At 42.4% G+C, this 17,865-nt stretch overlaps 1 protein-coding gene across 1 annotated transcript in view; it reads right to left on the bottom strand.

The window, feature by feature from the left end:
* Positions 1–603: 603 nt before the first annotated feature.
* The window catches only part of PIEZO2 (piezo type mechanosensitive ion channel component 2), a 457,344-nt gene continuing 440,082 nt past the window's right edge, over positions 604–17,865 (bottom strand). The window contains exons 49-55 of the mRNA XM_045007801.1: positions 17,471–17,659; positions 16,004–16,096; positions 14,401–14,573; positions 10,496–10,615; positions 8,519–8,598; positions 3,792–3,969; positions 604–2,277 (exon numbers count right to left, since the gene is read on the bottom strand). Of these exons, the coding sequence (XP_044863736.1) occupies positions 2,025–2,277; positions 3,792–3,969; positions 8,519–8,598; positions 10,496–10,615; positions 14,401–14,573; positions 16,004–16,096; positions 17,471–17,659 (1,086 nt within the window). The 3' untranslated portion in view covers positions 604–2,024. The remainder of the gene's footprint in view (positions 2,278–3,791; positions 3,970–8,518; positions 8,599–10,495; positions 10,616–14,400; positions 14,574–16,003; positions 16,097–17,470; positions 17,660–17,865) is intronic.

The following is a 17,865-nucleotide window of genomic DNA, read 5'->3' on the forward strand; positions in this document are numbered from 1 at the left end:
ACATCTACCAATGTCATGTGCCAGCAATGCCCCTCTGCCATGTACATTGGCCAAACCAGACAGTCTCTACGCAAAAGAATAAATGGACACAAATCTGACATCAAGAATTATAACATTCAAAAACCAGTAGGAGAACATTCAATGTCCCTGGACACTCAATAAAAGACTTAAAAGTGGCAATTCTTCAACAAAAAAAATTCAAAAACAGAATCCAATGAGAAACTGCAGAACTGGAATTACCGTAATTTGCAAACTGGACACCATCAAATTAGGCCTGAATAAACACTAGGAGTGGATGGGTCACTACAAAAACTAATTCCGCCCTGATGATACTCACACCTTCTTGTCAACTGTTTGAAATAGGTCACCTTGATGACATTGAACTCATTAGCACTACAAAAGTGATTTTTCCTCCTTCTTGTCAACTGTTGAGAATAGCCCACTTCCACCTTAATTGAATTGGCTCGTTAACATTGAACTCCCACTTGGTAAGGCAACTCCCATCTTTTCATATGTTGTGTATTTATACCTCACTACTGTATTTTCCACTCCATGCATTTGATGAAGTTTTAGCCCCCGAAAGCTTATGCCCAAATTTGTTAGTCTCTAAGGTGCCACAAGGACTCCTCATTGTTTTTGCTGATACAGACTAACACGGCTACCACTCTGAAAACGGAAAGAATGTGATTCATTTGTCACTGTCATTTATCTCCACTGTGAATATCTTAGCTATATAAAGACATTTCCCATTTAGTGTAAAGAGGAAGAAGAAAAAATACCTCTATAATGACTTTGCATCATGTGCTTTATTTTAAGTCATTACTGAATCAAAACTACACAGTATAACCTTTTAACATACCCTACCCACTCAATGATTTTGTTTTTCAGAAATTGCATTTTTTTTAACATGGAATTAAACCTACATTGCAATCATAAATTGTCATGCTACAATGTTCTCTAATGAACCATTTGTGTCACCAACAAGAGTAATTTAAGAAAAGGCCATTTTTCAAGCTCATATGTACTTTTATATTTGGGAACTTAAAAAACCCGTCTCGGATGTAAAAATGTAAATTGGAATATGTAAACATTTTTGTATACCTGAAACACTGGAAGGAGAATATCAGATAACAAAACCATTGCCTTAAATCATCAAAATGGGGGGAAAAAGCATGTAGTGGGGAAGCACAGAGTAGCACACACTATTCAGTCTTCAAAGAGATATAAGAAGTGAAACAGCTCCTTAGTCATTCAGTTGGTTTTTCTCTGTCTAAAGGAAAGAAGTAATTGTGGGAAGATAGCCCAGCAGAACATCCCAATGCTCCATAATTCATTAAGGTTTAACTAAGTGCTAAAACCAAGTTTTTTTTCCTGAGAAAAGTCATTGATGTTTCATGGAAATGTCTCCTGGGACTGTACAAATAAAATAAGGTAATTAAAGAGATTGTCACTTGTTTTCTTTTTGCTTACAGAGGGTTGTCCACAGAGTCTTCGGTACATCAAAACCTCTGCTTTTCTAAAAATGGATACGGCTAGCATTTCTTCAGCTCGCACTATGGCCTTTTGGCATGCTTGTCCTGAAGGCTAGTCAGATTCCCATTACTGTATCTTGAAAGTCAGTGACGTACAACAGCATATTGCACAAACTATCGCTCCAGAAAAGGTCCAGTGAAGTCCTCTGAGGGATCGTTTCTTTCTTTCCTTTTCCTTTAACGGTAGAAATTTAATGTCCAGAAGATTAACTTACCCAGTCAAGGATGCAGAACATTTGGTTGATTAAATTACAAAGCAAGGTCCCCAGATTTTAGAAGAGTGGGCATTTAAAAAAAAAATCAAACCAATCTTCTTCACCATTAATCCTTAATTTGAAAGGCAGCATGGATTCCTAAGGAAGTAGCTTCCTGGACTCAGTCAGTGAAAAATCATTGCTACCTAACTATAAAAGGCTTAGCTCTTATGAGAATATTGTGCTTTTTTAAAATTCAGATGAAGTCAACTTGATTTGCAGTGTGACTCCAAAGAGATCAATTAGTTTTTTCCCTAGTCCATTTGATCATCGTCTCTGGTGAGCGGTACAGGAATATTAATTTGGCGTACAGGTCTTCCTCTAGTTCCAGTTCTCCAGTCTCTCTTACTAAGAAAATGTCAGTACATAACTTCAAGATACGGTCCACGTTTGGTAGTTCTTCAAACATGATGGAGTGAGAGATCCCGCTGAAGAACTCACGGACAAACTTCCCTATCACCAGGACAACTGAGGCGTAAAGTCCCATAATACTGTAAAGCAAGAGAGGAAAGAGTTCAAAGATGTTTTTCTACTGATTATAAGTCCAAATACAGGCAAATGCTGATAAAACTAAGATGGTGATGGGTTTATGAAACATGACCATTTCTACTGAATCAACTGTGTTACACATCAGGAATAATAATGGAATTCAAAATCTAAACATTTCTCATAAAATCATTTCTAAAAATATGTTTAAAATTGTATACTATTAAAATAATAAAGGGACAAAAACTCCACCTCATGTGGAAAATGTGCTGAGGAGAAGAATCTTCTTGGAAATCTCCTACTGCAGGTTCCCCCAAATCATTCCTGCAGAGAGAGTCTCCGGCAGGTTTCCCTTTCTGCTAAGGTTTCTCTACCCCAGGGTTTCTCAAACAGGGGTCACCGCTTGTGTAGGGAAAGCCCCTGGCGGGCCGGTGTGTTTACCTGCCCGATCCGCAGGTCCAGCCGATCACGGCTCCCACTGGCCACAGATCGGTGCTCCGGGCCAATGAGAGCTGCTGGAAGTGGCGCGGGCCACTTCCAGCAGCTCCCATTGGCCCAGAGCAGCGATCCGCAGCCAGTGGGAGCCGCGATTGGATGGGGCAGGTAAACACATCGGCGCGGCCCACCAGGGGCTTTTCCTACACAAGCGGCAACTCCTGCTTTGAGAAACCCTGCTCTACCAGAACTTGCAGATCCCTGAGATAGCTGGAGGCTAGGATTAACCATAATTCTCTACAAGGTCTGGGGCCTACTCACTTCTCTCTGGGGCCAGTGGAGCTGGGCGGCTAATGCTTCCTCCATTGGCCACTCCCTTTGGAACCCCCAGGAAGGAATACTTCAGAATGTGGGAGGGCATAAGCAGAAAAGACTCAGACCATATTAACTTCCCTGCAGGGTTATGGGAGAAGACAGTGCATGTCCTCTCTTTGGCCTTGTCCTCCTCTCCCTCCCAGCTGTGGGTTCCTGACTACAGGGAGGGTTCTTTTGCAAGGTAAGCAGCAGGATGGTGAAACCACCATCATGGTGCAGACTTCTCTCCACATGGATCTTGTGTAGGGGGAGAAAATTCCCGACTCTGAGAGTACATGAATGGAAAAACATCGGGGGCAGAATTTGTTCTCTATAATTGAGAATGTCAAACCTATTTTAAAATAGTTTAAAATCAATTTCTTTATCCAGCTGTTAGGGCCTGAGTGAAGGGTTCTTATTCCACCTAAGATAAGCAATACTGTGTCTCTGATACCCTGATGTTATAGCTATGAAGGCTGCTAGAGATGCTAAAACAGAAGATCTTAATCTCCATAAAATCATGAAATTTACTCCCTTCTTAATGCACTTTTTTTTATGTGGGGCTAGGGCCAGTCCTGCTCCTCTATGTATTATTTTAGGTATTTGTGATGCTCTCAACTGTTACAATAGGAACACAAAACCCTGGTCTACAAGAGATAAATTTCCCAGTTCACCTTAAAACCACAGCACTGTCTATTAGAAATAATTTAAGTATAAGATTCTCTCTTACCCATAGCCAGCCAAGAATCCAAGGCTAGGAGGGCTAACTTTGTCACTGAATACAAAGAGTTCAAGACTTTCTTCCTGTCTATATCTTTTTCCAAGCTGATTGAGAACCCACCATTCACGAACCCCATCTTTAGACTCATTTTTGATAAGAGAAACAGTGATGTTTTCCATCCTCCCCTCTATTGAAAGAGAAAACAACACAAAAACAAGCATGTTGTCAATAAGTCAAATTTGTTAGGATCAGTTGCTTATTAATATGACAAAGTGATGGTGCAACCTAAAAATAAGTCAATAAAAGCAATCTTAGAACCCATTTTAAAAGAGTTTATAAACAGTACTACAATGGTTCTCTAGCCTTTTAAAATTACTTATGAAAACTGGTTGTGTCTAGGCCCTGGCAAGGACTCATTCAAGAGCTTAACATTAGCTCTGTTGACTTCAGTGGGACTACAACGTGTGTAAAGCTAATCATGTCTCCGCAAGATCCGATGCCCTAGATTGAGAGTTCTCTGGGGTAGACTTTGGGAACAGGGGTGGCAGGTTTGTATAATTTTTGGTAGTGCCCAGAAAGGGTCCAAGTCCCGCCCCCACTCCCCACCCCTGCCTTGTAAGCTGATATATATTTTTTTAAATAATGTTAAAATGGACTGAATATAGTAAGCGTTTAACAGTTTCTCCGTATTGCACAATAGCACTATTGTAAGAAAAAAATATTTAACTAAGAATATCAACTTTATTAATACTCTTTTGAATATGGAAATAACCAAGCACTCTTGGCTCAATAACCCTCAAAAGCAAATACTTTCTAAAATTAAAACAAATGTAGCCCCTTCTTTTGCGATGTTCTTCTGGAGGCAGCAAACACTTTTCATCGTTGTTCGGTTCTTGAAATGAAGTCATCCAGGAGGCTTGCAATGTCCAATTCAGAGATAGAGTTCTTATGAATGTGCAGAAATGCCAAGTGATTTAGATGTTCTTGGCTCATTGTCGTTCGCAAATAATTTTTCACTGTGCGCAGGCAACTGAATTATCGCTCAGTGGTGCCGGTTGTAGTCGGAATTGTGTAGAATAATTTCAGGAGAATTGTAACTTCTGACATCATCACTCAAGTCTTTGTTTTGTTTCAGAAATTGCTTCACTTCACTCACTGAATTAAGCCGGCAATTTCTCAATCTGCAAATATCATTCAAAATTTCTAAATGAAGAGCTAGCCTCTCTGTGTTAATGTCACCATGGAAAGCTTCACTTATTGGGACAATGTCCTGTTTCAAGCCATTTGTTGCATCAGTTATATGCTTCTGCCATTTTACTGCAAATGTAAAGCTTTTTCTGTTGAAAACCTCTGTTCAATGGCAGCTTTGCAAGCATCAATGATCCCGACATATATTTGATGAAAATACTCTTTGGGGTCACTGAAGGTGTGACGAAGGTTTCCATGGTCGAGCCATCTCAGTGCCTTCTCTACTGTTGTTTCCCAGAAGTGATTGTATGATGAGTCAGTGTGCATCCTGCTCAACACCTCTTGCAACAGGCCAACTTTTTCATAACACTTGCCAATGACACATTTGGGCTTTGAATTTTTGCATTAGCTTCTTCTACAGGACCCATGGCTTTCTCAAGAACTGTTAGCATAAAGTATGTTGAAAAAGACTGACATTCTTTGAGAGCTTTGAGAATCCACTACATTTTGAGCCAAATTCATCTGAAGAGTAACTAAAATTCATCATGGCCTCCTAATTGTGGAGCAGTGATTTAATGCTACTGATCCTTAGTGTCCACATTGTTGGGCACAATGGTCGTAAAGAAGGTGCCCCTTCACTCTGAAACTCTCTGAATGCTGCCATATGCTTTGGTGACTCCCTGAAGGCACTGATGAGCTCTTTCACCATCGAAAACATATCATGAAATTCTGGAATATTATGCAGAGCATCCTGCATGGCAAGGCTACGGGAATGTGCAGCACAGAGCACAAATTCCACTCTCGGGGCTTGATCTTTCACTCTGGCTTGGACCCCAGTAAATTTGCCGGACACTTTTCTGGTTCCATCGTAACACTGCCCCCGACAATCAGAAAAGTGCAAGTCAGACCTGAGAAGTGTATCTTCCACAATTTTGAAGAGAAGCAGCATCCGTTGTGTCAGTTTAGTAAAACCCAATAAACTCCTCAAATCTCCCAGTCTTCACTAGAAAAGAACCCTAAAAAAACCCCTTACTTGTTCTTTTCTTGACAAATCAGTAGTCTCATCCATTACAATGGCATAAAACTTTGAAGCCTTTATCTTTTGCACAATTTGTCTTAGCGCCATCATTGCCATCATTTCAGTTATTTCGTTAATAACCTCATGTGACAGCCACTTGTATTTTGTGTGACTAAGCCACTGTCTCCTTTCCTCTGAATCTGTACTTACTTAGCAACAAGAGCTGCAGCAAATTTGAATCACTCTCATTATGTCCACGTGATGCTATTCCTTGTTGAGCTAGGTACTGAACACTTTAAAATGTTGTGCCGTGCATTCCTAGCTGATTGTGATTCTTTCCTGTAACTGGCCAACATTAGTGCAGAAACATTTACCTGCGATTGCAGAGCAGCATACTTCATTACCGCTTCCTTGCGACAGGAGGATTTTTCATGTGATGTAAAACCGCGCAATGTGTGTCTCCAATCTTGAAATCCGGATGAAATAAACATTGGTTTGGCCTTTGTAGAAAATATTAAGATCTTCTTTTCAGAAAAGTTTTTGCAGACTGAGCAAAAAGCTCTAATTCGCTGTTGTACTCCAACCATGTAAATCTTGATAACCAAGACTGCTGAAAACTCCTTTTCTTATCTTGGAGATTTTGTATAACTTCAGTTTGAAAGCTGGGTGTCGAACTCAGGCAGTCACTTGATGAATTACCCTTTTCTTCTTTTTTTCTCTGGGTAATTTTATTAAGAATTTATCCATTGTTGATTATTACTGGTCCTACAAATCAAGAATTTGTTGCTGGAATAAAATGAAGCTACAACGCGCCGGCGCCACAAGATTACAAGGGCCAATTAAAAGAGGAAAGTCAGAAGCAGCACTTGCCTGCTTCAATACATTATATTTTGTTGTACCCATATATAACCAATTATATACTTTAAAGGGTGCTAAACATGAGCATACCCCAAACTGACTACCAAATTTAAGTTGCGTGTTCTTTCCCTCAGGTGAGGGCTCTGGGGTGGGGCTGGGGATGAGGAGCTTGGGGTGCAGACAGGCTGCCCCAGGACTAGGGCCAGAAAGGACTCCCCCCAACCCTCTCCCCGCTGGCAGCAGCGAGCTCCGGGGGAGGGTCCTCCCCTCACTTCACCCTGTCAGCACGCTCACCCTGCACCACTGTCACTGAACATGCTCCTAGGGCCCCTCTTAGGTCCAGGAAACCCCCTTGCCTCCCCTAACCCTAACCCAAGAGCCACTGCAGCTATATTGTAAGTGTGTTACAGGCAGGCCTGCCCTATAACAAGCAGACATGAGGAATGACTTGGTAAATGTGCCATTTCACGTGTATTGCGTCCCACAGAATTGTATTCTCTCATTCACCTGCATGCATTAAATCTGATCTTTGCTGTATTAGGGACGCTGTACTGACTGGTGCAGGGATTACTTGCAGCAGATTGCCACAACTCACACTGTGACATGAGAGGAGCAAATGCACCCAAAGGGATCACAATCCCCTTGTTTCTGGGCTGAGTTATTTTCTTGCCCTGGGGATTTATAATAGTCGGGTAGCATAAACTACAGGGCATTACAGAGATAAGTATAGGTGGTCAATCAGAGAAATCCTTAGTACAATGGCCAAGGGATTTGTAAGGGGTTGTAACAGCTGGTGACTCCAAGGTAGTCAGTGCATGTAGGAGTGGTTGAGCACAGGCGAGGTGTCGTCAGCTGGTGTTCTCTAAGCCTGCCATGGACTGACGGTTTCCTCTACTTTGCCCACATGCTGTGTCTCCACAATGTTCCATATTACCTGGAAGGATAGACTGCTGCAATGTCTGTCGGGGTGTGTGGGAGAATCACTCAAAGAGGGCATTGTTAAGGTTACAGGCTGGGGCTAGTGTGTACCTTAACTGTATACTTCCTGGGTTTCAGCAGTTTCTGTACAGGTGCACTTGTCACTCCGGAAGAGCATGAGGCACTGCTAATCAACCTTAACAAAGTTTTAACTGCATTAACAAACATTTTGGGCAGTTAATTCTTACTTGTTTGTACAAGGCCTAACACTAGGGGGCCCTGATCCTTGGTTAGATCTACCATAATGCTAATACTAATGATAATAATAATAATAATAATAATAATAAATGAAAGCCCATGAGGATGCCTAACTATGAATTTTGATGACTGAGTTCAGGTATCATAGTTTTAAAATGTTGCTATTAGATTCTCCGTGCCTCCATTTTCCCATCTCAAAAAAATGGGGGTAAACAACGCTTACACGCCTTCGGCAAAGTGCTTTCAGACCCTCAGCTAAAACATTCTATAGAAGTGCTAAGTATTTAAACAAAGCTTTGAGGGGTTTTCTTGTGTGAAAGGCGCTGGGTCGATAGCTCTGGAGCTCGATATCCTCCTTTTACCCACACAATAGGTACAACAGAGCAGAGCAGCAGCCAACAGTCCTTGACACAGTCCCGTTATTACCTAAACAGTCTTGTGTGTTTCACAATGAAAAAAAGAATACACAATGATAATCACAGCTTGGAGTACGTACCTTTCCATAGCTGCTTTATGGGTTTTGCCAGAGAATCACTAGGTGCCTTGATGTAATATGGAAACATCATTTCTAGCATCCTGCAAGAAAAATGTGACAGCAAATAATTCCAGATTTTTATATCTTTATAAATTCACTTAGGCATCCCTTTGGGGGCAGCTGTAGAATATGATTCCAGTTTGAAGAAGGAGAGTACTTTGCTGTAATTTTTGGACTGGATTCTGATCTCACATCAGCTTTGAACCAGTGTCACTCCATTGACTTTGATGGACTTACCAGTGATGTTCTGCCAATATTTTAACAAAGCGTTCCATTCAAAATTTCCCCATTCACCAGTCATCAACCATGAATGCTAGCTATGTGTGCACACAGGGAGGAGTGAGGGACTGGGGAATGCATTCCTTTGTTTTCCCACTTAAACAAAAATGTTGTATCACACCATCAAGAAGGAGAGAGGCGACACACCATCACTTGATAAATAAATGAAGCACATGGATCGAAATGTTTATAATCTCAGAATAGTACAGTGTTCAGCTAGTGCTAAGTGCGGGGAAGAACATGTGGGAGTGGGTGTATTTTTTTTAAATTACTGCCTTCTGAGAACGGGAATTACAAATACATCATTTACATCTTGCCTCAAACAGATCCACACCCTCCAGGAAATGCCTTTCTTTAAAAAGTATGAGAAATAAAATATTTAAAAGACATGCAAAGAGATACAGTATAGACCTATATGCACCTATATATCTATGCAATAGACCTACATACATTCTGAACAAAAAGAGCTCTCAACCATGCGTGTAGCTGTTTCTGTTGCTTTACACTGACTCAACAGACATTTTAGGCTTCAGAGTGACATTCCTGGAGTCTTAGGGTAGGTCTGTGTTAAAAACGCAGCAGTGATACAGAGTGATCACTTTGTGAAAAGTATTTCATCCACAGGTGACACTGTGTTTTTGCCTTTTATTATTTTTCTGTGAGAGTTCATTTGAGAACATAGCAATTGTCTGGTTTCACCCACGTAGTTGCATTTGAGGCATTTAGTGATCACTCTATATCTGACCTATCAGTCTTTATCCTCAAAGAAAACCCGCACAACACTTTCAAAAGACAAGCCTGGGAATTTAAATTCATAACTTTGCTAGATGCTAAAAATCATGGACGGAACAGACATACTGGATTTTTGGCTTATTACCATAATCTATAGCCCATTAACAACTTCCCTCCCTCCCTAGTTGCTTCTTCTCCCTCTCCTCCTCCTCTTTCCTTTCCTCCCTATGACTGCAGGGGTGTTAAAGGGCCACTTCACCTTGAATGGTCCTTTGAAAGGTGTGTTAACTACTTATGCTAAACAATCTGTTCCAACTTGTGTTTAGCTGTGACACTCTGATTAAGTTTCCCAGACCAGAAGAAGAACTCTTTGTGGCTGGAAAGCTTGTCTTGCTCACCATTGGTCCATAAAAGATATCACCTAAACCACCTTGTTCCTCAAATATCTTGGGACTGACACAGCTACACCAGCACTGCATATTACCTTTGAAGTAACATTTATTAGTATAGGGCTAGAATGTCCTTGGCCTTTGTGTTGGTGCTAGGAATTTTCACCCCTTTGTAGTCTCTGTGCAAAAGCCCAGAGCTCTACCAATTCTTGTTGCCAGGAAAGTGGAGTTGGCGAGGAGGACACAGTATGCTGCAATATCCTTACATGCTCCCCCTCCCCCAGTGTGCTAGAGAACACAATTCCTCTCACAGCTGCCCCTATATGGCGGTGTCCCGCACTCAGAGCTTTGAGTAATGTACTCACTTGGGTGGTGACTGTCCATTTTGCTATGCACTCAGTGAAGTATGTTTCAGTTTTATGGTATATGCTGTGCTAAGAGATTACATTCTAGATAACCCAACTGTGCACCAGTTAGTTATTTGCTTAATCTGCTTTAAGAGAAACATCTGTATGAACAAGTCAAGAACATAACTTACACCTTCTTTACCGTGTCATCCCCAGACATCATTGTAGCGATATTTTCTCTAGTTTTGTTCAGTAGGTTACAGGAAAGCTTATCCGATGCTATTTCTGCTTTTGCACCAAGAGAGAGGTTTCTATAATAATAAATGAAAAAGAAAACAGATAGTGAAGCTCAACACCACACAACGCTCAGTCCTCTGAGCTGTGCTTAGCTGATGTGGGGTTGTTAGTTTATCTGCACGGTGTTGGTGACCCTTCCACAGCAAGCATCAGGCTACTGATACAGCATGTGGACTCCCCCAGTGGTTGTGTAATGGCCTAACCCCCACTCTGTCATTACTGATGATGGCTTTATGGTTTAGGGACAATTTTTGATTGTACAATGTGACTATAATTTTACTTCCTGCGTCAAAGTCAAAATAGAAGCGTTACACAGAATCCTGCCTGATGGCTTGCTTTTGAACACAGAGGCCAGACGTTGGCCTTGGCAGACAGCACGACACCTTGTTGCCTGGCTAACCACAACTTCAGCTACAAACGCTCTCTGAGTGATTCTAAAGCCTTTCATTATCAGTGGGCTCACGTACAAATGGAATAAGAACATGGTATTCATCCCTTCCCTCCTACACCACCTATAAATCAGGGAGTCTAGGCTGAGGCTCCTGGAGAGCCCTTGAGATAAGATGAAAATGCGTATTCGATTATGAACTGAAGACACATTCCCCCTGGTGATTTTTAAATGGAAGTGCCCGAATCAGCCCTGTGTGCCATGGGGAGATGGATGGGGGTACTGCTTTCCTAGTTCCCTCCCACCACGTCCTTTGCAACCCCTATGGCACTGATGGGGTGAGCCAGGTTCTGTCCAGCTGCTCAGCAGTTGCCCTGCTGACTATCACAGGACAGAGAGGAGGGTAGTTGTGGCTGCTCCATTGCCTGCTTCCTTGCTGGGCTGTGGGAGCTCCAGGGAGAGTAGTATGGGAGCTTAACTGGCTCTACGTGAGCCTAGGGGAGCATCTAGCAAAGGCAGGCCACCCTCTCCATCTCCCCCCCACCCTCCAGTCACTGAGGATAGTTTGGGGGGAGGGGAGGAAGGAGAAGCTGAAAATCAACAGCCAATTATAACACAGTTCCCTGATTCTCAGTCCCAGCCCAAATTAGAGCAGCCCAGTGACTGTTCTAACCTCCATCAGCTGGCAACAGTCCCCATTAGCGCATATGGCAGCTGTAGACAGCTGGAATGCAGTGCAAATCAACTGCAGCCCCTCCTTTCCCTCCACATCCCCTTTGTGCCAGGGACTGCAGAGAGGGAGTAGGAGCTGGCTGTGTCAGCTCTCTGCCTGCTGGGGACTCCTCAATGCTGGGAGAATCCCCAACAGTGGACTTGCATGTGTCCCCTGACTTGTGGTCCCCTGACATTTTTAAAATCAGGTGATTGGCGTTCAGGCTGACCAAGCTTGGACTCCACTGCGGTAAATGTTAATCATGTACTATTCAGTCACACTTACTATATAGTCCACTGCTTCCCAATGATAAAGGATCCAATTTTTTATCCCATTTATTACTGTTTTTAATTAAACAAACATAACTGATGGATTAGTTGAGGAGTATTAAAAATGGACTAGCTCTGAATAAAGGAGGGAGCTATATTTCCGCTGGATAACAGACTATCCTACCACGGTAACAAAAAAGGTCTAATTAAATCATTTTTAATCTTAAATAAAGTATCTTCTTTATTATGGGCCCAATGTTTGTTTTTGAGTTATGTACACAATTCCTAGTAATGTAGCTGTGAAGGAACAGCTGTTATGATAGGAGCCCAGGTGTCCAGCTACATGATTCTTTTATCAGGGTTAGATATTACAATTCCCAGAAGCTGGAAATGGGCGACGGGGGATGGATCACTGAATGATTTCCTGTTCTGTTCATTCCCTCTGGGGCATCTGGCATTGGCCACTGTCGGAAGACAGGATACTGGACTAGATGGATCTTTGGTCTGACCCAGTATGGCCGTTCTTATGTTCTTATTAATGTGCAATCTGTGCACGCCCCAGCATGGCTCTTACAGGAGCGTAGCAAAGCTCGAAGGGAAGCCTGTACACCAGGGGGCAAATGAGCGCTAGAGTAAATGGATGCAAGCCCCAGTGAAGGGAATAGGCATTGTCTCTACTTAGCTCAGAGTGGCTCTAGATCAGGGGTAAGGAACCTTTTTTCTATCAGGGCCACTGACCCACAGAAAATATCAGTCACAGGCCACACACAGCCCTGCAGCGGGTGCGGAGGCTTGGGCCCTCCCCTAGGCTCTGGGGTGGGGCCAGAAATGAGGAGTTCAGGCAGCGGGAGGGGGTTCCGGGTTGGGGTGTGGGAGGGGGTGAGGGTTCTGGCTGGGGCTGAGGGGTTTGGGGTGCTGGAGGGGGCTCTGGGCTGGGGCCAAGGTTTGGAGTTCGGGAGGGGGTTCTTGGTGAGGGCTCCGGCCAGGCAGTGCTTACCTCAGGTGGCTCCCGGTTGGTGGCACGGTGGGGCTAAGGCAGGCTCCCTGCCTGCGGGGGCTCCGTGCTGCTCCCAGAAGTGGCTGCCATGTCTGGCCCCTAGGCGGAGGGGCCGGGGGTTCTGCACAGGGGGTGGGGGCCATGCACAGAACTTCCCTGATCACCCCTGCTCCTAGGGGCCACAGGGACATGCTGGTCGTGCGCAGAGCTGACCAGACTTTTAAAGGCCTGGCATCCCTAGCTTCCCCCTGTACTATGGGGGGATGCCGAGGCTTGGGGCTTCCGGCCCGTGGCGTGGAGACTTGCCACGGGCTGGATGAAATGAAGCAGTGGGCTGGATCTAGCCCCCCTGCTCTAGATGTTCAGGTAGTTAACAAAACTGCTTTTCATCTCGTGTCCTGCTATTTAATTCCTTACAGCATAAAAGGTACGGCCAATAGCTCTTGAGGGTGTAAAGCCTCACTAAGAGGGCTGATTGTTTCTCTTTTGTACCTTAATTTCATTTCCCCATTAAATTATCTGCTTATACCTAATGTTTTTCCAAAGGCCTGGCCCTTCAAAGTGTTTAACTTACATAAGTATTGATGAGCATGTTGTCTGAAGCAGATTTCCTATTAGTCTGTTCATTGTTTTTTAAAACCTAAGGTTGGGATTTTCATATTTTTCTCTTAACCTCCTTTGGGGCACCCCAAATAAATGGTTGTCTTTGAAGATTTAGGTTAGGATTTCAGTTTCTGGGTGTCCCAACCTGAAGCCCCTTAAAATTACTGGATTTTCAGAGGGCAAATGCTCTGCACTATCTGAAAATCAGGCATCTCCAAAGTGTTGCAGGTCGGGCACTCAAAACCTGAGGAAGCCAAGACCTCTAGTCACTTTTGACAATCTTGGCCAACACTGTATGCACCTTGTTTTAAAAGTATCTTTTGGTCACCAAAGCTACAATATCAGCACAGTCACAAATGAAGTGGTCTTGAGAGTACTGCATGTTTGAATAAGATCTGCAGTAGGTTTGGTAAAAATATTTCATTGGTAGAAAAGCTCAAGCACTGTAGTCCTACTTTTGAACTTGCTTTTCCCCTATGTTCTTCTAGGCTGATTCTCAGATCATTTTACTCCTGCTTTTTATAGTTTCCACCTTGGAGGTGTTAGTGCCTGGCCAAGGACATTCTTGCTCAGAAGTTCTAAGGCAAACCCCCTTTAAAATCTATGAATGCTAATTTTTGTTGCCAGGAGGGCTCATTGTTGAGTGACAAAGATCATTCCCTTCCCCATCTCCTCTCCAGCCACCCACCCTCAGCCTTCCAGACCTGGTGAATGAGAGAATTGGATGGGAAAATAAACGCATCACACATACAGTGGCAATGCAAAACACTTCCACTAAACCAGCAGCCCTAGCCCAATGATCAGTCAGTCAATATCATCGTACTAATTACCTTTGAATACTCCATGAAAGAACTAGAGTGAACTCAGCAGAAAAATCCCGGAGACCTTGAATCATTTTCTTTCTACTGGGAGGGCTGATAGTCCACAATGAATTTGAATTCCCTTCTAGTTCTGCTACAGTTATATCTTCTTTTCCATAGCTTTCTAGAAACTGCAAAGCACCCTGTACATGCAAAAAGAGAAAGGAAAGTTTAACATACATGAAACACACAACTATTCTTACAGGTCAGCCAGAACTATAGGTGTACTACTAATTATGAGTCTAGTGATTTGCATTGATGGTTTTCCTTAGGCACCAGGTAAGAGGAGAGAGGTTTACACAAAATACAGCCCAGACTAGAAGTCAATGATGTGGAAAAAAAATTGCACTGCTAGTGAAAGTGATTTAAAAAACAAAAAAACCCACCTAACCTGGTAGAAAACATTTGCAAAAATGGGCCTGAATAAAATTAAGCATATAGATTCTATGCTTTTGTTTCTGAGGTCCTCAATACACATTTGAGCTAATGGGCGACCCATAACACATTTTAATTTGAGATAATATATGCTCTAGTCTCCACTTGCTTTGTGTGGCACCTCAAACTTCCTTTAAGCAAGTTCACAGGGACGCCACACAGCACAAGTGGCTACCATTATATGTAATTCATCTGACAAATTCTGTGCTAGGTAGATTACCAGACATCCCATTGGACCATGTGGTAACTTGAGGCTTTCTATAAGTGCAAGGTAGAATTCAGGAGGCCCAAGATACCCCCGGCCATGTTGTGCGGTATCTTCTTTTGACCTTGGCTTTGTTTCCCCTTCTACTGTGGGTGAGGTGGATTAGGGAGAGTCCAAATTAATGCATTTTACATTTCTACCCCCCAAGTCCCTTCTGCTTCTATAAGCAACACTTTTCGCAAAGTGAAAATGGGGAATTCTGCGTAGAAGAATGGGGCCTGCAGAATCTTGTTACCAAAGGAGAAGGTGAGTATGGGACAAATCTTTGTTCTAACTGCTGGCATATAACATGGCATAAGATGCAACATGCTTGTTTTAGGGGAAGGCTTGTTGATGGGGTTTATAGCATTAGAAATGCTAATTATATAATGCAAAGTGTGTTTCACATCTTTGAAATAGAGTCTTACTGAAAAACTAGCTACCAAGTGCATTTAAGAGCTGCTTTTGAATGCTTTTCTCTTACCAAAGAAACCTAAAGTAGCTTTGCAGCCACTATTCAGTGAAATGATTACTGACAAACCATCAGGGTTTATATTAGGGAGGGTCCCAGAGCCTGAGATCCAGCCCCAGCCCGAATGTATACACTGCAATTGTATAGTCCCAGGAGCCCAAGTCAGCTGACCCGGGCCAGCTGCAGGTATTTTATTGTAGTGTAAACATACCCTTAAAGGTCTCACTCTTGAAGCTCTTATTCATGTAAGTAATCCTTATTTCAGACAAATTCAATGGAACCAATCATCTTAATAAGGCCAGCGCTATTGATCCCTTATTGTCACCCAAAGGAAATTAAACAGAATGACTTGGCCGATCAGAATACACTGGATGTATACACACAAATTCTTAAAATGATGAAACACTCCACATTTTACTTACAGTATTACCCGAATATTCTTTTTGAAACGAATCATACTCAGTTTGATTCAAATCCTTGAGCTGGTTCTGCTGAGCACTCATTGTAAAAATAGGCTGGAAAATAGAAAACACATCCTTGTTAAATGTATTTCATTCTGTTTCTATATTAAAAATAAAACATTCTGTGAATTTCAGTCTAAGACTATGTCGGTCCTCGGTGCCATAGGGAGAGATTCTGAGGGATGGGAGAGAAGGTCACACATGAGATCTAAAATCTTCCAGAACTGAAGCTCTGAATTTCTTGTCAAATTTTCTTAAATGGTCCAATTTTGTGGGGGAAAAATAATCCCTAAATCAAAACATTTCACCAAGTTTTGTTCCAAAATAGTTCTAATTTTAAGCAATCCCATCCAGAAATGTGTGGAAATTCCATCATTTGAAATTTCTTTCAGGCAAACATCTATTTGCATTGGTCTGAGCAAATGTGAATGAGAGAACAAACGGAGGCTATTCTGTATGGGCTATCACACTTCTGGACAGCTGTCATTTTAGATTTACTCCTTCAGAGAAGTGAATTCCTGTGACTGTTTGTGAATGTTTCAAGCTAATATTCACTTTGGTAATCTTTTGGGTTCATTTCTGTAAATGCTACAAGTGCCCCACAGCATATTTTAATCTGGAAACAACATTTTTTAAAGCTTCACAAATGGCCATGAGACTCGTTCCTAAGAAAGGCAAAGCCAAAACGGCCTCTCTGATCATTCCTCTCACCTGTAACCCCTTTCCTGGGAAATGTAGGGTAAAATTTTAGTGCTTAAGGTACTTAGGAGTCTATGTCCCATTTTCAAAGGTGATTTAGGCCCAGATTTTTAAAGGTATTTAGGCATTGATTTGCTTAGCACTACAATACCTCACTGATTTAGGAGCCTGGGGGGGCAGGTATGTAAAAGTATTCAGGCACCTAACTTCCGCTAATTTCAATGGGAATTAGGTGCCTTAATTCCTTTAAAAATTTGTCTCCAAATCTCATTTTCAAAAGTGACCAAGGCACTCAGGTTTCTAAGTCCCAGCAACTTTCAGTGAGATAAATGAAGGTGTGCCTAACAATCTACATTGCTAGCTGGGCTCTTTCAGAATCTAATTGGACCCTGAAATTGGCCAGCTAGCACAAAAGTAGGCCCCAGTGAAAGAGATAAGATAAATATGGAATGATCACCCAAATATCTGACTCAGGTTGTTTACATTCTTTTCACTTTCCAGATTGCATCAGCACTTGATAGAGAATAAATGTTAGACCACGTCTACACTGACCATTTTACAGATGGCTCGTGTAGCCACTGTATGTCAATGGGAGAGCTCACCTATTCTGACCTCCTGCATCACTCACTCGACAGAGTTTCATCCAGTAACTCCAGTAAGCCCAATGTAAAGAATAATATAGCACAAAGAAATATAGGGCAATAATTGACTTTTCTTTTTGTCATTTACCTGATAACCTCCGAGGGTTATTGTGATTGATACATCAAGAGGCCTGTTGGTGACGCCTGCAACAGATTTGACTAAAGACATGAAGAGCAGAGGAAACCAGACAATACAAATCAGCAAGACAACAATCATGCCACCCATTCCATACTTCACAACTTTCTTTTTCTTCTGGCCTCTTGGCTGGGGGTATCTCTGCAATAAAAAACAGTCACATGGTAAAACATACCGTGTGTTCATCAGTGGGACAGTTTTAATATGAACCCATGTTTGAATAAATAATGACCTCTTTCATGGCTCATGACAAACCCTAATTCAGGACAAGTTTCATGAACATTTTTAGTCAAAATTGGGCTGAGATTTGACTGAAACTGGGTTGAGTTTCAGGCAAACATGCAGGT

Source organism: Mauremys mutica, chromosome 2 (genome assembly GCF_020497125.1).
Source record: "Mauremys mutica isolate MM-2020 ecotype Southern chromosome 2, ASM2049712v1, whole genome shotgun sequence".
Taxonomy (NCBI): Eukaryota; Metazoa; Chordata; order Testudines; family Geoemydidae; genus Mauremys; species Mauremys mutica.